General features: G+C 44.5%; 1 protein-coding gene across 1 annotated transcript; it reads left to right on the forward strand.

Annotated features, from left to right (window-relative positions):
- The first annotated feature begins 2587 nt into the window (after positions 1 to 2587).
- Positions 2588 to 23536, forward strand: Znf367 (zinc finger protein 367). Its single transcript, XM_004656853.2, has 5 exons — positions 2588 to 2988; positions 11523 to 11673; positions 14625 to 14744; positions 18569 to 18707; positions 21008 to 23536. The coding sequence occupies exons 1-5, from the start codon at positions 2599 to 2601 to the stop codon at positions 21228 to 21230; spliced, it is 1023 nt and encodes a 340-aa protein (XP_004656910.1). The 5' UTR covers positions 2588 to 2598; the 3' UTR covers positions 21231 to 23536.
- Positions 23537 to 23552: the final 16 nt, after the last annotated feature.

Here is a 23552-nt window from a genome sequence, read left to right on the forward strand (position 1 = left end):
ACATTCCTGGCATGGCTTTCATTATCCGTGGCAGACACCAAGTGGAGTTGCCAGGTTACTGTTGATGAAGGGCAATGTTTAGAAGCTTAAGTCAGTGTCCAGCTCTCAAGGTGATTCATCTGCCTTGTAGACATGTGAATGTGAATCAGAAACCCAGCTGGAGTGTCATCTGTTAGCTCTTGCGCAGTCTCTAACTTTTTTAGCTATCACTTTTTTTTCTCCACCGTTGTTTATGGATATTTCTTTTCAGTGGATCAAGAAGCACATAGTGCAATTTTATGACATCGATTTATAAGTTTTAAAAAGTTTCCCATATAGTGGCAAATTGTATAAATCAAACAAATGTTTACTATATTAAGGGAAGTGAGAGATGAACTTTGAACTTTCCAAAATGACTATTTAATATATATAATATATAAATAATATATATAAATATTAAATTAGATTTCCCCCTAAATCCTGAGTGTTTTGTAGTGTGAGAAATGTAAGTCCGAAATGTGTTTTTCCATCATTTTTCTCCTTTTCCTTGGTAGACTGAAGATTAGTCCAAAGAGTTTTCAGAGCCATTCTGAGAGCTTATTATGGATGTTCTATTGCAAGTTTTCTCAGTTGTAAAATAGAAGCAGTATCTTACAGGACTGAGGAGAGTCAAGGGGTGAAAGGAACTGAGACACATTGTATATCAGTAGATTGAATAGGTCCCCACCCCCACCCCCAGTATATTCAGTGTTAGGTTAATTTGTAGAGTGGATCTATAGCCACCTGGCTGGAGGAGATGTCACTGGGCTGATCTTGAGATGTGGTGGTGGGTTTGAAATTACAACCTAAAGATATGCAAAGTGCTTAGTTCCACCTGGAGTTCCTGTAGTGTGCCATGTGGCTCTTGGGCTTGTGGCTTCTGTCTCTGTGTTCGATCCTGTGAAATCAGGCCAGGTTCTTCTGCCATTATGGAACTTCCCCTGGATCTGTAAGCTTCAGTAAATCCCATCCTCCATAACTAAGCCTGGTCTAGAAGTTCATCTCAGCGACCTGAAGCTGTCTACTACAGAATCTTACAATTGCCTAGTTAGGCTTCATTTTTTTTTTAATTTGCAAGCAGAGTCAGAAAGAATGTGCGCAACCAGGACCTCTAACCACTGAAGACGAACTCCAGATGCATGCACCATTTTGTGCATCTGACTTCAAGTGCGTATTGGGCAATCCAGTCGGGGTTGTTAGGTTTCAGAGGCAAGTGCCTTAACCCCTGATCTATCTCTCCAGCCCCCAACTTTGCCTTTTTTAAACTTAAAAAAAAAAAGTATCTTGGAACTTGTCCATTTCAACAGAGTTCTCTTTTCGTTTGTAAACAAATTGTGGTTAAATAATTTCGGCATAACTGTGTGGGAGAGGTAATTTGGTTCTCTGTCACGCAGGCGTGCTGTGATTTGATGCCAATTGTAGCGAGTATCAGCCACCAGACATTCATTCGTCAGGGCAACAAGTCTTTACTGAGCTCAGCCCCAGGATCCTGCACAGAGCGAGGACCAGCAGGCCTCCTTTCTCCAAGACGTCCGCAGGGGGCGTTGGCGAGCTGGGCTGGAGCCGCCTGATCGCTCCCAGAGCCCAGAGGGGAGCGCGGGCTGGCTGGCCAAGGGCGCCGGGAAAGGTGGGGCTGGGGAGCCGTTGCGCGGGCGGATGTCCGGGGGACTTCGGCATCCGTCCACAGTGGAGCCTGGGACCACATCTTTACCCCTTCCGGCTCTCAAGTCAGCACTGGGAGAGCCAGGGCACAGTGAGCCGCTGGGCACCCGACCCTGGTACAGACCGGTCGGCGGAACTCAGAAGCCAGAGCGCAGGGCGGAGCCCGCCGCGCTGCCGAAGACCTTTAAATTTGCGGCGCGCGGGAACCCCGGCTCAACAGCTACGGGGGACGGGCTAACGACCGCCCCCTACGCCCCGCCCCTGCCCGCAGTTTCCCCAATCAGCAACTTCGGCCCCCCTCCCCGCTTCCTCTGGAGGAGGTGGAGGTCTCAGTGGGTGTGTCCCGGAGACTGCCGATGTCGCGCGCCTGCGTAGAGCTTCGTATGCAGTAGTTGGTTCTCGAGACAAAAAAAAAAAATATGAGCGCGTCAGCCAATGGTGTGGCAGCTAGGACCCGCGCGCAGGCTTGGCTCCGCCCCGTCAGTATAGACCGCCGTCCAGGACCGGCTATTGGCTGGCACGATCTGTCACTCGCCGCTGCGGCCAGCCGCGGGGCCTCGCGGCGCTTGGTTCCGCCCAGGCGCGAAATGTAACGCGGGAAAAGCCGGAGTAGGGACCGCGGGCGCAGGTTGTTATTTTCTGGGACTCCGAGCCGGACGTCTTGCTTTCCTGTCACCGTAGACACCAGGCTGCCCGCTGCAGCCGGCCGCGAGGGTTACGACGAGCGGAGCTGATCGGGGACCGGGGTCCAGCCGGCCCGCCTGGAGCCCGTCCACTCCTCTGGTGTCCGCCTGCCATGAGCCGGCGGCGGCTGTGAGCCGGCGACTGGGGAACTGCGGAGGGCGGCCGAGCGAGTGAGCGAGGTCCTTCCCACCCGGGCTCGGGGAGCGCAGCCGGGGCTGCGGATCGCGGCCAACCATGATCCGGGGCGTGGAAGCACCGAGGGTGGACCACCCGCCGCCGCCGCCCGTCATCTTCTGCCACGACTCCCCGAAGCGGGTGTTGGTGTCAGTCATCAGGACGACCCCGGTGAAGCCTGCGTGCGGCGGAGGGGAGCCGGAGCCGCCGCCGCCGCTCATCCCCACCAGCCCGGGTTTCAGCGACTTCATGGTGTACCCGTGGCGCTGGGGCGAGAACGCACACAACGTGACGCTCAGCCCGGGGGCCGCGGGCGGCGCCCCCTCCTCGGCTACCGTGCCCGGGGCCGCCGAGCACCCGGGGCTTCGCGGCCGGGGCGCGCCCCCGCCTGCCGCCTCGGGCGGGGAGGACGAGGAAGAGGCGAGCAGCCCGGACAGCGGCCACCTAAAGGTGAGCGGCGCGGGGCACCGGGGCCCGTTAACGGCGCCGGGCAGGGCGGGGCCGAGTTTAAAACGCGAGGTGGCGGAGGTAGCCCGGGCCGCGACGGGGGCGGTGGCTGACAGGGCGCTGACGTCACTGCCGCGCGCCAAAATTGGCCGCCGAGGGGGGGGGCGGGGCGGTCACGTGACGGGCGGCGGCTGGCAGCAGGTGAGGTGCGCGGGAGCCTGGCGGGTGGGCTGGGGATCTTGGAGGGATCGCCTTGTCCCCACTAAAGAGGCTTTGCACAGACAGCCGAAGAGCAAGAAAGGACTTTGGGCCCCAGTGGAAGTGGAGCTCTTGTATACTACGTGCCTGGTGCTCCGAGCCTCACAGGACATTGGACATTTCTGTCTCGGATTACCTAGAGCTGGGAGGGATGTGACCACTTGGTTCAAATCTATAATTTACAGATCAGGCCTAGAGGCTTGGATAAAAGGACCTCTCTAAGAGCACCATATCATAGTGCGGGTGAGCGTGGGTATGGAGGCAGAGGGCACTTCAACCCCGCTCCGAAGTATTATTATTATTGGTTTTTTCGAGGTAGGGTCTTGCTGTAGCTCAGGCTGACTTGGAGTTAACTATGTAGTCTCAGGGTGGCCTCGAACTCACGGCGATCCTCTTACTTCCGCCTCTGGAGTTCTAGGATTAAAGGTGTGTGTACCACCGTGCCTGGCTCCACCTTAACGTTTTGAGACATGGTCTGCTACAGAACCTGGAGCTCACCCATTCGGTTAGACCACCTAGCCAGAAAGCCCCAGGGACTCCTGTCTCTGCCTCTCCAGTGTTGTCATGTGTACTGGGGACCCAAACTCAGGTCTTCATGTGCATAACAAGTACTTTGCCGAGGGAGCCGTCTGGGCGAGCGGGGGCGGGGTGGAGAGCTGACACTGTAGATCAGGGTTCTGTGATTTTTGGTGCTGCTGCTTGTGTTTGAGACTCGTGCTTATAGCTCTGACTATGCGCTATTCTGCTTTAATCTCTCATGCTCTCCACAGTGCTCCGTACAGGTTCTCTATGAATATTTGTGAGTTAGGTGGTGCTAGTATAAGATAAATATCCAGGTTCTATTCATTAAGTGGCTGTATAAGATAAGCAGTTTGCTAAATACACAACCAGTAGACCATCTTGAAGGTAAAGAACTACTGTTTACAAATCAAAGGAACTTTTGTCATTTCACAGCGGTAGCAATGATATTGCAACTATATTGTTTGGGTTGAGGAAAATGATACTTTGTTGCTAATGGCATTGTTACTATAAAACTAAAAAGTATGTGATTGTGTGTCACATTTCAAGTACCGAAACAGCACCTTAGTAAGTGATTTTGAAAGAATTGGGGCTGGGGAGATGTTTCAGTTAGTAAAGTGCTTGCACCGAGGACCTGAGTTCACAGTCCCAGCACCCTTGGCAAAGCCTGGCTTGGTAGCACACACCTGTAATTCCAGGCTGGAGAGGTGGAGACAGGATTCTGGGGCTAGTCTAGCCAAATCAGAGAACTTTCAGTTCAGTGAAAGATGCTGCCTTGAAAAATAGGATGAGTGGTTGAGGACCAACGTCAAACTCTGTCCTTTATGTGCACATGCATGTACACACACATGTGCCCATATGTATAGGAACACACATACACACATGTATGTGCACTACACACACACACAAAATGTGAAGGAACAGAAATGTTTACAGTATTGTCAGTGAAGGGAACAATTGCTGGCTTTAGGTAGTTCCTGATACCATCTTAGATATTTTAGGGTAGCTTGATAAATTTTTTAACTTTTTATTGACAACTTCCATGCATATAGAGAATGTACTAAGATCATAATCCCCTCCTACTACCCTCTCTTTTCCCCTCTCACCTGAATCTCTTCTTTCCAACTAGTCTCTCCCACATTATTGTCATCACCCCCCCCATTCAGGCTTATAGGTAGCGTCAGCCACTGTAAGATCATGAATACTATGGCTCCTTTGTATCTAGAAGACAGTATTGCAAAGCACTCTTTCCCTTCTTTTAGCCCTTTCTTTGTTTCTGCCATCTCTTCTGCAGTGGTGCAGCTGGATATTTTTTGTGTTAACCTAATTGTATGTTTTAGGCTTTGTAAAAATATATTAGTTGCATAGTAAAACTATAAAGGCACAAGTACTTATAGATTTTATAGTTATGATTTTATTCTTTAGTTAAGTCTTAGATTATTATCATAAATGAAATCTATAGGTGTGTTCTTTTGGGCCTGTAATAGATTTACTTTTACACAAGTCTTTTTATAAAAGTTGACTGTGGGCTGGAGAGATAGCTTAGTAGTTATTGCAAAGCCTGCCAGCGTGGGTCTCGTTCCCTAGTACCCATTTAAAGCAAGATGCACAAAGTGGCACATGTATCTGGAGTTCATTGGCCGTGGCAAGAGGCTCTGGCGTGATTATTCTCTCTCTATCTCTCCTTGCACGTAAATATACTTTTTTTTTTTAAAGTTGTGAGCTGAAAAGATGGCTCAGTGGTGAAGGTGCTTGTTTGCAAAACCTAAGGTCCCAAGTTTAACTCCCTAGTACCGGGCTGGAGAGATGGCTTAGTGGTTAAGGCGTTTGCCTACAAAGTCAAAGGATCCCGGTTCGACTCTCCAGGACCCACATAAGCCAGATGCACAAGGGAATGCATGCATCTGGAGTTCCTTTGCAGTGGCTGGAAGGCCCTGGCACACCCTAGTACCCATGTAAAGCCAGACATACAAAGTGGCTTATGTATCTGGAGTTTGCAGTGGCCTGGTGCACCCATATTCATTCATTCTCATATTCTCTCTCTCTCTCTCTCTCTCTCTCTCTCTCTCTCACTCTCACTCACTCTCTCTCTCTCTCTCTCTCTCAAATAAATAAACCAAAATTTAGAGCTGGGCGTAGTGGCACATGCCTTTATTCCCAGCACTCAGGAGGCAGAGGGTAGGAGGATCGCTGTGAGTTTGAGGCTACCCTGAGAGTACATAGTGAATTCCAGGTCAGTCTGGACTAGAGTGGGACTTTACCTCAACAAGCAACATATATATATATAAGTTGTATGCACAATGCATACTTGAATTTTATTTCCATACTATCCACCTCTTTCAATACGAACCATCATTCATCAGAAGTGAAGAGCGTGTTGAAGTGAAAAGGCTGTCTTAAACTTTTTTCCTTCTCACAGACTTTTGTATTGTAGCAGAACTTATTTTATAAACCAATTTTATTTTTTAAATTACTTATTTGAAAGAGAGTAAGAGTCAGGTGAAGAGAGAGAGAATGGGCGCACCAGGCCTCCCGCTGCAAGCGAACTCCAGGTGCAACTCCGTGGGTCCTGGGGAATCGAACCTGGATCCTTTGGCTTTGCAGGCAAGCACCTTAACTGCTAAGCCATCCCTCCAGCCCTATAAACCAATTTTAATTTCTCTCTTTTCAATTTATTTAATCTAGATACAGCCCTAAAATTCATTTGGATGCTTCAACTATAACGCCAGTTGCAGACAGTGTCATATATATCTGGAGTTCTTTTGCAGCAGGAAGAGGCCCTGGTGTGTGCATACATTTTTTCTCTCAAATAAATTTTAAGAAGTAGTTATTAACATTGTTTTAAAAAGGAGTTCAAAACCTTTGACTTTGTTTTCTTCTCGGGAAGACTTTCGGTAATGGACTGTGCACGCACCATGGTGGTGCTGTCTGTCTGTGCTTACTCTGGGGAAGATGGAGCGAGCGTGCCCGTGTGGTTAGTGCTCCCGCCACCTCTCAGTGTCCACTCAGCTGTGCTGGCAGCTGTGGGTCTGAGAACAACATTTGTGTCCATTTTACTGTCTGCTTGTTGCCACTGCTCCCAGGAGAGAGGTGTTAGCATCTGGGTCTTGTGTCCCCGTGTCAGCTTTCTCTTGTTCTTTTGTTTGTTCCTACCCAGCATTACCTCCCCTGTCTGGGAGAACATCTGTCACCTGCCATTTGTTTTTTCTTTTTTGATTCCTCATCAAAGATTGCTTAGCACTGTTGGTATATAATTACATACTAACATTGCTTTCTGAGTGGTAGAACTCTGGGAGGGAAGAAAGAGCAGGTGTAACATGCCTCTGCTATAGGATACTCCAGCCTCCCAGCTAGTGTCCTAATGTCCCCTACACAGGCTTCTCTGATACCATTTACCCTTCATGACCAGTCCTGTGTCCCGTCTATATTCCAAACATTTAGACTGCATGTACTTTTACAAACAGTTGATTGGTATACAGTAAGTTTTGCTCTACCTGTACATCTGGCTCTACGTGGGTACTGGGGAATAAAACCCAGGTCTTTAGGCTTTGCAGGCAAGCACCTTAACTGCTGAGCCATCTTTCCAGCCTCTAGTTTGTACTTTAAAAAAGATATTTTATCTATTTATTTGCAAGAGTGTGTGTGTGGGGGGGGGCAAGGGCCTCTAACCACTGCAAATGAACTCCAGATGCATGTGCCACCCTGTGCATCTGGGTTTACATGGGTACAGGAGAACTGAACCTGGGGCCATCAGGCTTTGCAGGCAAGTGCCCTAACCACCGGACCATATCTCTCCAGCCCCTAGTTTGCACTTTCAACCAACATTTAAAGAATCTTATAGATGACATAACTAGCAACTGTCCCTATCATTATGGCTCAATAAATGGTGCTTAGATCTCTCTATGCTGACCTGAGTTACTGATTTTAAGCAGGTCAAACTAGACCTGCATGTGGCTAGTGAAGGGTTAATAGCCAAAAAGTAAAGAAGGTGAGTAACCAAAAGTTGCTCATTTTAACTTAATTGGACATTGCCAATTCCTCAGCCTCGTTATAAATGAACATCCTTGAGGAGCTGTGTCAGGTTGTGAAAAGCTCGGTGGCTGCCTTGCTCTTCAGTCCTGGTGGCACTGAGGTTGTGATCACTTAGCGTAGTGGAGAGCATGCTGAGGATTGCAACTGCCTAGCCTCAGTGTGGCCTGTGGTCCTCACCATTCATTCTCTGGGATGGCAGAGCTGAAGGCAGAGAAGGAAGGGGGGTGGGGAAGCAGGGGTTGGAGAGATGGCTTAGTGGTTTAAGGTGCTTGCCTGCAAAGTCAAAGAACACACGTTCCATTCTCCAAGACCCACAAGGTGGTGCATGTATTTGAAGGTTGCAGCTGCTGAAGGCCCTAGCACTGTCCATTCTCTCTCTCTCTCTTACAAATAAACTAAAAAAGAAGAGGTCGGGACCAATAGATGGATTGATTTTAAAGACAGTTACACATGTTAGTTTTATATATATTTTTAAAAATTTTTTTTGTTCATTTTTTTATTTATTTATTTGAGAGTGACAGACATAGAGAGAAAGACAGATAGAGGGAGAGAGAGAATGGGTGCACCAGGGCTTCCAGCCACTGCAAACGAACTCCAGACGCGTGCGCCCCCTTGTGCATCTGGCTAACGTGGGACCTGGGGAACTGAGCCTCGAACCGGGGTCCTTAGGCTTCACAGGCAAGTGCTTAACCGCTAAGCCATCTCTCCAGCCCATTATATTTTTTTCTCTTAAAAGAATATTTTATTTACTTATTGGACAGAGAAAGAGGGAGAGAGATTAAGAGAATGGGTGCGCCAGGGCCTCCAGACGTGTGCGCCCCCTTGTGCATCTGGCTAAAGTGGGTCCTGGGGAATCAAACCTGGGTCCTTTGGTTTTTCAGGCAAAGGTCTTAACCGGTAAGCCATTCCTCCAGCCCTAGTTTTACATTTATAGACCAAAGCAAGTCATACGGTGTCATAGTCAGCTTTACATTGCTGGGATGAATTTCCAAAGCAGGCACAGTTTATGGGAGAAAGAGATTTGTTGAAATTTACAGATGCAGGGGAAGTTAAGTTCCATACTGGCCGAAGAAGCTGGCTCCCTTTCATAGGTCCACAGAGGGAGAATTACCACCACACCATAAGCTTGCACACTCCAGGAACCCCAGGTAGAGACACTCTATACCTTAGGCTGGAGTTCAGATCCGCCCCCCAAAACACCATAGGGCTGGACCCTAGGATCTGCCTGCAGTGCCACCTCTTCCAGCCAGGCAGCTGGAAATCTAATAAATTACAAGCTTTAAGAAACCTCTGAATCTACTGGTGAACATCCATTGAAACTACCACATATAGTCACATTTTTCTCTGGATCCACAACAAGGGAGGTGAATGACTTTTTTTTTTTTTTCTTTTACAACACAGTGTTCCACTGTATCATCTCATATTGTTTTCTTTTGTAAATGGTGTTTTAAAACTAGCGTTTACCACCTTGAGCATATTTTTTGCTATTCATGTGTGTCCATACCATGCATAGGGAGGTCAGAAGATAGTCTTGAGGGATTAGTGCTCTTCTTTCACCTTTGAGGCAAGGTCTTTTGCCACTGCAAACACCCAGTCTAGCTAGCCCATGAGCTTTGGGTTCTCCTGCCTCCACTTCCTGTTGTGGTGGGTGTGTTGGGATCACAGGAGCTACTTTGCTGGGGAGGATGGAACTCGGGTCATCAGGTATTGTAAGCAAGCACCTTTAACCACTGAGCCATCTCCTCAGCCCCACCTGACCATTTTTAAGTGTACACAACAGTTAGCTATATGCCTTGATCTCCAGAACTTACTCTTACACAATTGAAGCTCCAGTCTCACTGAACTTTTCTTTTCCTCCTCCCCAACTCTTGTCAAACACCATTCTGGTTTTGTTTTTAAGAGTTTGATTTTGGGCTGGAGTGTTGCTTTAGCTGTTAAGGCATTTGCCTGCAAAGCAAGAGGACCCACATAAGTAAATAAATAAATAACATTTTAAAAGAAAAGAAAACAAAAGTTAGATTTGATTACTTCAAATACTTCATGTAAGAGCAAATATGCAATCTAGCATACTGTCTTTGAGGTTCATGTATGTGGTGGGGTATGTCAGGCTGAATGATAGACTATTAGATATACAGTGTATATTCATTTCAGTGAACATTAGAGTTGACATACCCTCTTGGCTATTGTCAGTGGCGCAGTGAACATAAGTGTGCAGATATCTTGGGGATTCTGTTTTCAATGTTTTTGGATATGTAGCCTGATTAATAAAGTTGACTATAGAGCTAGTGGGAATTTATACTATCAACATAAAGCATACTTCCCCAATTACTGATGACTGTTAGGTATTCCTCTTTAATATGTTGCCAATACTTTTTAAAAAGGAAGACTTTTACTCTTCTTTCAAAAAATATTTTGTTTATTTGAGAGAAAGGGTAAAAGGGTGTACCAAGGCACTTTGCAGCCTCAAATGAGCTCCAGATGCATGTGCCACTGTGTGCATCTGGCTTTAGCTGGGTACTAGGGAATTGAACCCAGGCTGGCAGACTTTGCATACAAGCACCTTTAACCACTGCACCATCTGTCCAGCCCATGGGCTTACTTGTTTAGTGACTTCAAAACTAAGCTCTGTACTCTCTTGTATTTATCCTGTAAACTTTGGTATGTTTGATATTTGGTATTGTTGAGGATCAAACCCAAGGCATCACACTTGCCAGGCAAAGTACTCTTTAAGTCTCGGTTTCTTCAGCATGTGTCTCAAGGGAGATTTCTTTGAATGCCCGGAGCTCCCTTCCTTCAGCTTTACCCCTACTGAAAAAGAAGGGGGTGTGGGTGGGAATTTTCCTAATATTTGCAGAAAGGGCACACTCTCTCTCCTCCTCTCTTTTCCCCTTCTCTCCAGGGGTCTGAGCTCAAGGCCTCAAACTTGTTAGCCAAGTGCTCTATCATTAAACCAGTCTTAGACCCTCAGTGGAGAGGCACATTGTGAATGTTTGTCTTACTGTGTTTAGCTCTGCCTTACTCTTCATTTCCTGCTTGTGCGGAGCCTGGTGATCAGTCCATCAGAGGTGAAACTTTTAATACTTTTTAGGTTTTTCTTGAGCATGCTACCTGCTCTGGGCATGTGTATGACTTTTCAAATTCCTAATCCTTGAGCACTTTTCAATGTTCTCCTTTGCAAGGAAACATTCTTGTAGTTTCCCTTCCAGGGGTTCCCTGTGTTGGCTTCAACTTAAGCCAGTCTTTGCCCAGATGGCAGCAGGTTGTTACTTGTCTTCCAAAGCTTGTGAACAGTGCCCTGTGAATAGCCAGTTTTATGTCCTGAATAAGTTCCAGGTTATAGGGACAGTGTTTGTCAGTCCATCAGGGCACTCTTGTAGGACAAAGCAGGCCAGTTTTCTCCCTCTTGAAGAGGGGACCAGGTTTCCACCCCAACGATGCAGGCTGCTGTCTTGAGAATTGCTGCTGGGGAAGGGAAAAATACCAAGCAAATAAAATACTGCAAAGGTTTTTTTTTTTTTTTTCCCTCAATTCAGTATTTGCTGAGTTTGTGACAGTGTTCATTTGACTTGGGGGGGGGGGTTCCTTGATATTTTCAGTCTGTGGAGAGATGGTTTTGGAGCCTCCCATGCTACCATTTTTACTGATGCCACTAAAGATTTTTCTTAATATGCTACCTTTATGAGGAGAGTTCAAGAAATTTTATTGAGGTTTGTGAATATTGTTAACAGGATGGAATCCGACGTGGAAGACCCAGAGCAGACACGGTCCGGGATTTAATAAATGAAGGAGAACATTCGTCCAGCAGGATCCGCTGTAACATATGCAATAGGGTATTTCCCAGAGAGAAATCACTCCAGGCTCACAAAAGGACTCATACAGGTAGGTACGAAAATGTTAGTAATTGCAATAGTCTCAAGGTGGCCTCGAACTCAAGGCAATCCTCCTACTTCTGCCTTCCAGGTGCTGGGATTAAAGGCGTGCACCACCACGCCTGGCGACCTCGTTAATTTTTTAGTTGCTTCATATTTTCTTATATTAGTACTACTATTTCTGAATTTTTAAAAAAATAAGCAGAGTGCAGCCAGTTGCTTTTGGGTGGGGGTGGTGACTAGGAATACTGGTTTCATGTGACTCAAAAGTTTTTTCTTCTTTAAAAATAGTTTTATTTACTTAAGAGAGGGAAAGACTAGAGTGAGTATGGGCAGGACCTCTTGCCACTACAAATGAACTCCAGATGCGTGCAGCACTTTGTGCACCCATTTGGCTTCACATTGGTGACTGGAATTAAATCCGGGCCAGCAGGCCTTGCAAGTAAGTGCCTTTAACTGCTGAGCCATCTCCCCAGCCCACGACTCTTCTTAGGGAAACTAATCTAGATGTCACAGTCATATTATTAAGTTAGTTTTACTTTCTACCTACATAAATTCTTTTTTGTTTCTTGAGGAAGGGTCTCATGCTAGCCCAGGCTATCCTGGAATTCACTATGTAGTCTCAGGCTGGCCTCAAACTCACAGTGATCCTTCTACCTCTGCCTCCCAAGTACGTGTGCCACCACACCTGGCTGTACATAAATTCTTGGTTTGCTCTTAAGCTTACACTATGATTGTTACAACTCAGGTGCAGGGGACTAAGGAGATAGGTTAGTGGGTAAAGTGCTCGTCTTATAAGCACTAGGATCTGAACCATGTAAAATGCTGGCATGGTGGCACACAACTGTAATCCCAGTGCTCAGAAGACAGACATAGGAGGATCCTTGGGCTCAGTGGCCAGACAGTCTAGTCCAATTGGTGAGCTCTAGACCAGTGAGAGACTTTGTCTTAAAAAGCAGTGGAAAGTGTTCCTGAGGATAACACCTGAGTTTATCCTCCTGCTTGTACGTGTGTGTGCACACACACATCACATACACACGTGCATATGTACATACATTCATACACAGCACACACACACACTTATGTGTAGGCCAAATACTAAAACAGTCTCATTAGTGTGCTCAGTGTTTGACCTCACTGTCAATAGTAAGGTGAGCAAAAGCTATCCCAAACTTACACATTTTCATTTGTGTATAAAAATCATTATCACATTTTAAGTAGTATATTGAAAGTTAACAATCATTTGGTGAAGGCCTATGTTCTTTCCATAAAGTTGGTCTCAGGAGAGTACGTGACATTTCATCTACTAGTTTGTGGATGAATAAGGTGAGAGCCCACTGCCTCTGGCTTACAGTCATGCCTTTGCTGCCCAGCGCAGCAGTTCCTTGCACATGTGTTATAACTTAACACCATTTTTGAGCACCTTGTCTAAGCCAAGTACTGTTGCTTCAGCAATTTAAATGAACAAGGCTGGTATAACTTTCAGAAAAAGACTTCTGTGCTACGTAAACAACATAGGACACTGAGTTCACAGAGGGCACAAAGCTGAAGAACTGGGGAGCAGACTTTCCTGGAGAGCCTGCAGATGGGGACATGGAATGGACAGGAATGGCAGTATTTTCATGGATAAGAACATGAAGCGGGGGCATTGCCTCAAGTTTGGGACACTGTCTCATAGGAAAGTAGAGAACCTCTCCTCCCAGTAGTGGCCAGTGGGGTTGGTGAGGTTATGCACAGAGTGGTATTAGAGGCCCCTGACAAATTAGCAGATGACTTAGCATTAAGGAGTACAGTTAGTCTGAGGGTAGTTTGGGAGGTTAATAGTATAACAAGAGCAGAAAGTACAGGGCATGGAGGAGGCTGGAGGCCAGCTGTCAGAGTATTCTCTCCAGTGGGTGTGAACAGAGGAAATAGCCACAGAAAGCAGGAACTGAGACATGGTACAGCATCAGGGTTCTCTAGAGGAATAGAACTGATAGAATGAATTGTATTAAAAGGGAATTTATTGGATTACTTTATGACAGTCCACCAATAGCAGATTATAGGCCTGAGAGTTAAGGAACCTGGTAGTTGCTCAATCTAAGAGGCTGGATGCCTCAGAAGTCCCAGTCCAGCACTGAAGGCCTGGAGGTGTCCTGGAGAGACACTGCTCTTCAGGTCACACTGGTCTTCGGTCCACACTGGAAAGCAGCAAGCAGCACTGGAAGCCAGATGGGAGGGGAGGAGGATAATTTTCTTTCCAGAGCTGCTTTTTTTTTTGTTTATATTGTATTTATTTATTTGAGAATGACAGACAGAGAAATAGGGAGAGAGAGAGAGAGAGAGAGGGAGAATAGGCACAACAGGGCCTCCAGCCACTGCAAATGAACTCCAGACACATGCGTCCCCTTGTTCATCTGGCTAATGTGGGTCCTGGGGAATCGAGCCCTGAACTGGGTTCCTTAGGCTTCACAGGCAAGCCCTTAACCGCTAAGCCATCTCTCCAGCCCCCACAGCTTCTTTTGATAAAGACTTCCCTGTGAGAGGGGCCTCTCATTCTGGAGGAAGGGCTCACAATGGGGGAAAGATTCCTCCTTTAGTTAATCATTCCTGGAAGCAACCTCATTGACCCACTTATTAGGAATGTATTAGGAATGAGGATTCCTAAATAGATCAAGTTGATACAGACTTCACCACATCAGGGAGGAGGTTCATGGTTGGACTGCTGGAGATAAAGTGTATTGGATAAGCTAATAATGATAACAGTAAGGACTTGAACCTTTAGGCTTGAGTCCTAAAGAAGATACTGTGCTCCCCAAAGGAGAGCTGCCTGGTGCCTCCCAAGTACTGCCATAGCCTTTCCACTTGTAGATCTGTGTGTGCTGTGATGTGGAGTCGTGACCTATTTAAAGATGATTTTTCTCCCTACCTTCCCTCTTCTGCCCTCCTATCTCAGGTATAATGTGATGTCTGTCTTCTCAGGTGAGAGACCCTATCTGTGTGACTACCCAGACTGTGGGAAAGCCTTTGTCCAGAGCGGACAGCTGAAAACACACCAGCGACTTCATACCGGAGAGAAGCCTTTTGTTTGTTCAGAAAATGGTATGGCACTATAAGTTACAGTTCGGGAATTGCTAGTAGTGACTTACTAGTTTCAATGTTTTACTCAGCTTTGTTTTTTTTTTTTTTAATTAATAATAATTTTTATTGGGAACTTTAATGTATGACCATATTGAAATTGGTCATATTCCCATCAGGTTATCTTCTTGTCCCCTCTCCCCACCTCCATTCCACTGGGGGCTCTCCTCAGTGAGGTTGTCAGCAATCACCATGTTGGGAGGATAACGTCTTAAAGTACGCCTTCTCACTCTGCGGCCATCTCTCCAGCCCTCTCTGCTTGTCATTTTGATGGGTCTTGGGTCTTTCTGTTACTTGTTGCTCTCTGTAAAAAAGCAGATTCTCTAGCTAAGAGTGAGCCACACAATTCAAAGTATAGGCACACCTTTTGGGAAGACTTACTTATTTATTTATTTTTTGGCTTTCAAGGTAGAGTCTTGCTGTAGCTCAGGCTAACCTTGGAATTCACTATGTAGTCTTGAGTTGGCCTTGAACTCATGGTGATCCTACTACCTTTGCCTTCTGAGTGCTGGGATGCAATTAAAAAAATGTTTTTATTAACACTTCCATGATTATAAAAAATATCCCATGGTAATGCCCTACCCCCCCTCCCCACTTTCCCCTTTGAAATTCCATTCTCCATCATATCCCCTGCCTTTCTCAATCAGTCTCTTTTATTTTGATGTCATGATCTTTTCCTCCTATTATGATGGTTTTGTGTAGGTAGTGTCAGGCACTGTGAGGTCATGGATATCCAGGCCATATTGTGTCTGGGGGGAGCATGTTGTAAGGAGTCCTACCCTTCCTTTGGCTCTTACATTCTTTCTGCCACCTCTTCTGCAATAGACCCTGAGCCTTGGAAGGTGTGATAGAGATATTGCAGTACTGAGCACTCTTATCACTTCTTTCTAGCACCATGATGCCTTCTGAGTCATGCCAAGGTCACTGCCATCTGAAAAGAGAAGGTTCTCTACCAAAAGTGAGAGTAGCATTAATATAAGGGTATGAACATTAAGAGAAATGCTCACTGGGTAGTTTGATAAGCATAGTATATACATTTAGCCAGACAGTAGCAGATGTTACACCCCTAGGACTCATGACTACCTGTTTTAGGTTTTCAGTATCAGGGATGTATTCCCTCCCATGGAGCAAGCCTCCAGTCCAATTAGAGGGCAGTTGGTTTCCACCATGACAGACATGCCACTATTACACCCATTGGCTCATTTGGCCTGGCTGGCCAAATATACCGCTTGCAGTGTGTACTGTTGAGTATCTTCACTGGTGATTTCTCTCTCTCTCATTGAACTGCATGCAGAATGGCTTCTTTCAGCTTTCTGTCAGCTGATCTACATGGAGGAGGTTTTCAGCTCAGTTCCAGCAGGATTTCTCAGTGGCTTTGAAGCCCAAGTATGTGGAGTCTTTAGAAATAGGGTCTTGCCATCTGTTCCTGGTGGGAAACCAAGGACTCGGCAATGGCCTATGATGTTTTGGGGGTGTCAGGGACCTCCCTGGCCAACAATTCACTGGAAGATACCCTGGGTTGGACTTTCTGATGGTCCTAACCTTTTGAATAGAAGCTCTAGAATAAGAGAAACTCTAGGGTCTATGACTTTCTAAGCCATAGGCGTCTGACTTGGTTCTTAGTACCAGATATGAATTCCATTCCACTGAGTGGGGATCAAGAGGCCACATCAATCTCTGCAGGGTTGGGGACCTCTTGCCATTGGAAATGAACTCTGGATACATGCACCACTTCGTACATATGGCTTTATGTGGTTATTGGGGAATCGATCCCAGGCTTTGCTAGCAAGTGCCTTTACCCATTGAGCCATCCCCCCAGCTCCAGAAGTGTTTTTGTTGTGCACACTTGTACAGTTGTCTGTGAGATTCAGTATAGTTCTCTTTTGTTGCTCAGTGGTGTTCTTCATTACTGCTGTAGATTTTACAGATGTCTACATGCTTCTATTTAGATTTAATTCCCATGTTAGCTGAAACTTAGTATTTGTTTTTCCTTTTTAAAATCTTATTTATTTTTTATTTATTTGAGAGAGGGAGAGAGGGAGAGAGAAAGAAGCAGAGAGAGAAAATGGGCACATTCGTCCACTGCAAATGAATTCCAGGTGCTTGTGCCACCTTGTGCATCTGGCTCATGTGGGTTCTGGGGTATGGAACCTGGGTCCTTTGGCTTTGCAGACAAGCACCTTAACTGCCAAGCCATCTCTCTACCCTAATACTTGTTTTTCTGTGCCTGACTTACTTTGTTTAACGTGTGTTGCAGTTCTGTCCAATTTTCTTCCAGATGATATGATTTCATTCTTTCTTTTTTTTTTTTTTTTTGGTTTCTCAAGGTAGGGTCTCACACTAGCCCAGGCTGACCTGGAATTCACTCTGAAGATTTTATTTTTATTTAATTATTTATTACAGAGAGAGAAAGAGAATGAGCAAGCCAGGGCCTCTAGCCAGTGCAAATGAACTCCAGACACATGTGCCACCATGTGCATCTGGCTTATGTGGTACCTGGAGAGTCAAACCTGGGTCCTTAGGCTTTGCAGGCAAGCGCCTTAACTGCTAAGCCATCTATCTCTGCGGCCCCTCTTCATCTTTTGTCAGGCATTGCAAGCTAATTCCATGTCATGGCTGTTTGTGACTAGTGCCATAATAAGCATGGGTATGCAGGTGTCCTCCTTCTATGCTGGCTTTATTGCCTTTGAATCAATACCTGGGGATGGTATAAACTAGATATTATAGTAGTTGGACATTGAATTTTCTGCATAATGTTTTTTTTTTCAAGAATTTATTGATTTGTACCACTATTATCTGAATCATTTTCCCATTTTTGATTCAATAACTTTTTTTGATGTTCAGTTTTTTGAGCTCCTTGTAGTCCTTAGTATAGTTCTGAGCTCTGTCAGATAAGTAGCTGGGGAAGTTTTTTTCTTCCCTTCTCTGTAGGCTTTTCTCTCTCTGCTGCCTTTGTTGCTGCTCTGCAGGCATCTTCACCGTGAGCTTGTGAATCAAGCACACATACAGTGATTGCCTCAATGTTAGACAGTGAATATATGATTGTCTCAGTGTTAGGCAGTGGATATGTGACTTGTTTTTTAATTTTATTTTAACTTTTTAGTTATTTTATTTGAGACACACAGAGAGAATGGATGTGCTGGGGCCTCTAGCCACTGCAAACAAACTCCATATACATATGCCACGTTGTGCATCTGGCTTACTTGGGACTGGTAGAATCAAACCTGAGTCCTTAGGCTTCACAGGCACGTGCCTTAACTGCTAAGCCATCTCTCCAGCCCGTGACTGGTTTTTAAAACTTGCTTATGACCAGAGATATTTCTATGCTTAAAGTTTTGCTTATCTTTTGGGATGTTATACTAGTTTATAAGAATGGAGTCTCTGGGTCAGGGTTCTGAGCATGTTAGTGACCCATTTTTCTGGTGGGTCAGACACATTGCATGGTGATGACCCATCTTCCTGACCTTTTCTTAGCATTGACTAGACTATGGAGACCTGCTTGGTTATAGAATGCTGAATCTGTTAGCCTGAATTTATTCTTTATTTATTTGGTTTTTCAAGGTAGGGTCTCACTCTAGCCCAGGCTGATCTGGAATTCACTATGTAGACTCAGGGTGGCCATGAACTCATGGTGATCCTCCTACCTCTGCCTCCTGAGTGCTGGGATTAAAGGCGTGTGCCACTACACCCTGCCCCTAAATTTATTTTGTTGTGTTCCACAGAGGCTGGACATTTGCACTGTCTGTTGGGTGATCAGATTCTAAAAAGTATTTCTCTCTGTTTTAAAGGCTGCCTGAGCAGATTCACCCATGCAAACCGTCACTGTCCAAAGCACCCTTATGCCAGGCTGAAGAGAGAGGAGCCCACGGACACCCTCAGCAAGCATCAGGCTGCAGACAACAAGGCTGCTGCCGAGTGGCTGGCTAAGTAAGCATGCTGTGTGTACAGTCTCTTGGGTAATTCCTGTGTGGCTTGGGCTGTGTTAAAGTCTGAGAAGTCTCTCATTTAAATAACTTGCTTTTATAGATTACAAAATAATTCAGAATGACCCTTTATTCTCTAGGGAGTTATTGAGTGATCAGGAGCTTTGTGTGACAGAAAACCACACTATGACAGTTGGTTTGCTGAGCACAAGCACAACTTTCATATTTTTTTTTTTTGTTGTTGTTGTTGAAATATATATGGAACACTGCATGAATATGCATGTCATATAAAACAAGAAAACTTCCTTAACAATATTTGATCTAAGGACTTAGCCACTGGAGCCAGCCAGCAGCAGCTGACCATGTTTCTCCGCAGTGTTATGGGGTCCCTGCCTGTGCCTCAATAGCTCCACCTCCCTCGGGCAAGGCCACAGCGGCTGGCTGGTGTTCCTACCACCGGTGCCACTGTTGTATCAAGGTCTTTCTGCCTTGAGAGCTCACTCCCCTTCCTTCAGCCACTCTCTACACACCTTCATTTCTCTCTTGGGTCACACACCACATCAGGAAAGCTACCTTGAGTTGCCAACCTCCAGAATTAACTAATTTGGACCCACCTAATAGCTGTTCTGTAATGAAACAGCCATCATATTTGCTGTACTAGAAGCACTACAGGAACAAGAATATTTGTTTTGTTAACTGGTGAACAGTTAGAACCTCAAAAATTCCATTTTTTTTTTTTTTTGTGAAGATAAAACCTAAGAACCAAACATGGAATCTGAAAATAGAATTTGATTATTCAAGTGCAGGGAAATTTGTTAGTACTTCCATCGACATTTTCTGTTTGACTGGGATATCCTGTGGGGGACCTTAAACTAAATTTCTCCATTACCTTCTCCTTCCCTTTATTAGTCCATTTTCTGTAGGTGTAAAAAAATACCTCAAATCAGGTTGAATAACACACTGTCAAGGGAAATAATTGGGGTCCTCTGAGAGTTGCACTAATCGCTTCTGAGAACAGTGAATCCATGACCTAAAGACTGGACATTCCAACCCCAAAGGTTCTACCATGTCTCATCCCCACTGCAAGGACCAAGCTTCCAGCATGTGAATCTTGGAATACACACTCTAACCAACACCAAACCATGTAGTCTTCCTCTCCTGCTTGATACCCATTGCTCCATAACCTTGAATTTTGTCCAAACCAGAAACTTACTTGTCATCCTTTGTGTGTGTGTGTGTGTGTGTGTGTGTGTGTGTGCGTGTGTGTGTATGTGTGTTGCTAGGGATTGAACCCAGGGCTTCATGCATACTACACAAGTATTTTTCAGTCTTTAAAATTTTGAGACAGTATCTTGCCTAGTTGCCCATGCTGATCTCCAGCTTGCAGGCCTCCCACCTCACTCTCCCTCTCCCACTCCAGGAGCTGGATTACGGGTGTGTACCTCCATGCCTGGCTTCATGGTTTATCTTCTCTTTCTTATATCTGTTCAGGGATCAAGTTATGGCTTCTGCCCTCCTTCTAACTTAAATGTGGCCTCTTGAACCATCTCTAGCTGTCCTCTACTGCTGTAGAGGTTTTTTTTTTTTTTTTTTAAATGAGAGAGAATTGGCATGCTAGAGCCTCCAGCCCCTGTAGTCATAACTCCAAATGCGTGCACCGCCTCGTGCGATTGTGTCACCTTGTGCATTTGGCTTACATGGGACCTGGAGAGTTGAACATGGGTCCTTAGGTTTTGCAGGCAAGTGCCTTAACTGCTAAGCCATCTCTTCAGCCCAAGAAGGACCTGTCTAAAAGGCCAGGACTGCCCTCAGAATGCAGCCTAACCCTTTGTGACAGCATTCTAAGCCCTACTTTACCTGCCCCTGCTGGATAAAACTCCATGTGCCTATATACTTTTATCTGTTCATCTGTTCACAGACAATGAGGCTAACTATAACTTGGCTTTTGTGTATAGTGAATGAATGAACATAGATGTAGCATGTTGACTTAGACTCCTTCAGGTATGTACGCAGGAGGTCAGTTATATGGTAGTTCTACTCTTAGTTTTTTGAGAAACCTTCACACCAGTTTCCATAGTGGCTAGATTTACTTGCATTTCTCCCAGCAGTGATGGCACAAGATGGAATCTCGATGTAGTATTATTTAAATTTCCCAGATGACTAAGGATGTTGAGCATTGTTTCATATCCTTAGTGGCCACTTGTATTTCTTCTTTGAGAAGGAAGAACTGTTTTGTTTTGCTTTTAAGAAAATTAATGTCAGTCTGATGTCTACCATATAATAATGTGCCTGCCTTTTGCATAGGTACTGGGAAATGAGAGAGCAGCGAACCCCCACCCTAAGAAGCAAGCTAGTTCAGAAGGCCGATCAGGAGCAGCAAGACCCTCTGGAGTACCTTCAGTCTGACGAGGAGGAGGATGAAAAGAGCGGTGCCCAGCGCCGGCTGCAGGAGCAGCGAGAGCGGCTGCATGGGGCCCTGGCACTCATTGAGCTGGCCAACCTGACTGGGGCTCCACTCCGCCAGTAGCCCACACACTGACTCTCCACTGTACAAAAGTTCTGCCCAGCGTCCTTACAAAGTAGATCCTTGGGCATAAGCTAAGCACCTTATCTGCTTATCATAGGCTGCTATTCTGTAGAAATTCATGAAGAATGTCATTGCCTCAGAAAAATGGGGTGAGAGAGAATTGCACTTTTTTATATGGAAATGGATTTGATGTAAAGTTTAAAATATTTTGTAAATATGGACTGCATAGTACAGGGTAGAAAACTACATATTGTGGGAAGCTAGATTTTGCAAGTTTAATGCATTCATTGGAAGCAGTTCTCACAGGAAGCACTTTGTGAATAAGACACTTATGTGAAAAAACAGAATGGTACAAACAGCCAAAGAAGGTTGAAAGAGAATATTTATAAGATCATTTTTAACGATGTATTTTAGTATAACAATACTGTAAACTGAAGCATGAAAGAAAAGGATATATGCATAAGATACATACTTTTAAATTGCAAAATAGCTTTCCAGGTAAGGCTGACTATTTGGAAAGGTGCAGTAAGTTATGGACTTGGAAGAAAAGATCTTGGTAAGATAGACAATAGTTCAGAATTTTCAAAATTGGAATAAAATCAGTCTTATTCTATCTTTCTGGGGCTTTATAACTCACTGCAATGTTTAGGTTTGAAAAAGCACTTGTCCTCCTTGGCATGCTGACTTGGGATCTTTTGCACACTTCACATTGCTCATTTGCTGAAACTGAGTGACTAATCTTGCAAAGTCTAGGTAACATGGTAATTGGTGTATATGTGTATATATGCCAATTATATATTATGGGCCCTGTAATGAAATTTGGCACTTGTGTTTGTATTAATAAAGGGACACCTGCAGGGTTGTTTTGTAGTGAAATGTTCTAAGTCTTTGTTAGTAAACACTAAATTTTAATTGTACTGCTTGTTTAGAGTTATTAGCAAATTGAAGCCTTCATATTTATACTTTTCAGTGGATAATGCCACCTTCCTGCTTTTCTTCCGAATAACATGCCAAGCTATTTTGTGTTCATTAAATTTAGCTATCAGTTAAACACTTCAGTAAATGTTAGCTACTCAAATATGTAGGCTTCTGGAAGACTTTTAACTGCAAGTGTATTGTATAGTGGTTCTAAACCATGTTTTTCCAAATAGATGAAGTTATTAAACACCACTTTATGTAGTGAGGCATGATCAGAAAAATTAAGAGCTGAGCAAGCAGTCCACCTCCTGTATGTAGGCAAAGATCTCCTCTATCACTTTAGCTCTTGTTATAAGTTGAACTAAATGATAATATCACATAGCATGGAGAGTTACAGATTGCTTAATTGGAGTAGACTTCAGGTAATGGGGAAAGATGGACTTGGATACCTTTTTTTCCGAGTTGAGGTAGTACCCTACAAATGTAGTTTATACATAATCTAGAGTGTAGACTTGGTTATCAGAATCCCAATGTGTTACAATACACAGATGGTTAAAAATGTGGCCGAGGGGAAGGGGGATTGTGTGAACGTCTTGACGAGAAGCAAAAGCGTGAAACTGAAGATATGATAGTTAAAAATAATGTGTATGATGAGGACATACGTTAAATTGTAATTCCTCTGTACAGTAAATTACAAATCTTTAGGGATTTTTTGTAATAAGAGAATTTATATTTGTAATGGTCTTAAGATTTTGTTTGTAATCTGGTATGTAGAAATTAAACTTGGAGCACTTGTAAGTATGGTAAGAAAGACCACAGCATCTGAATGTTCTTGGTTTGGGTTCAGCATTTTCTCTAGAGTTTTCCTCTCAGATAAGTAGGCGTATATGAACTGAAGAGCAGCACTCACCAGTCTTGGGAAACTTAAAATCAGATAACGTTACTTAAAGGAGGGTGGTACAAATTTTGAAAATACAAATATTTGCCAGTTCACAAATGTAAAATTTAAGGCCTTTAAAGAGTAAGGTTTTTGTTTGTGTGTTTGTTTGTTTCTCCAGTTGGCTTTTGTCAACCAAATAGTTATATTTACAAATATTTTCTATTTGTGTAATTGGAACAGTTTAAGAAATTATTACAACTGCTTACTATAAAGCTCATTTTTTAAGGGTTCTTTTTTGATATAAGCTATATACTTGGACAAAGTACATTGGCATCTAAAATTTGAGGTGTGTTAAGACTGCTTTTTGTTTTAAAAATGTGGTTTACATTGAGAGTTTTGAAGTGTTTTATGCTTCATGCAGTGAGCTGGTTTGGCAGAGTCAGCAGCATAAAGTGAACTTACTGTCATTTAAAAAGATGCTTTGAATAAAAGTTTATTTTAATTTAAAGTTGAAATCACATAAT

This window comes from Jaculus jaculus, chromosome 2 (assembly GCF_020740685.1).
Source record: "Jaculus jaculus isolate mJacJac1 chromosome 2, mJacJac1.mat.Y.cur, whole genome shotgun sequence".
Lineage (NCBI taxonomy): Eukaryota > Metazoa > Chordata > Mammalia > Rodentia > Dipodidae > Jaculus > Jaculus jaculus.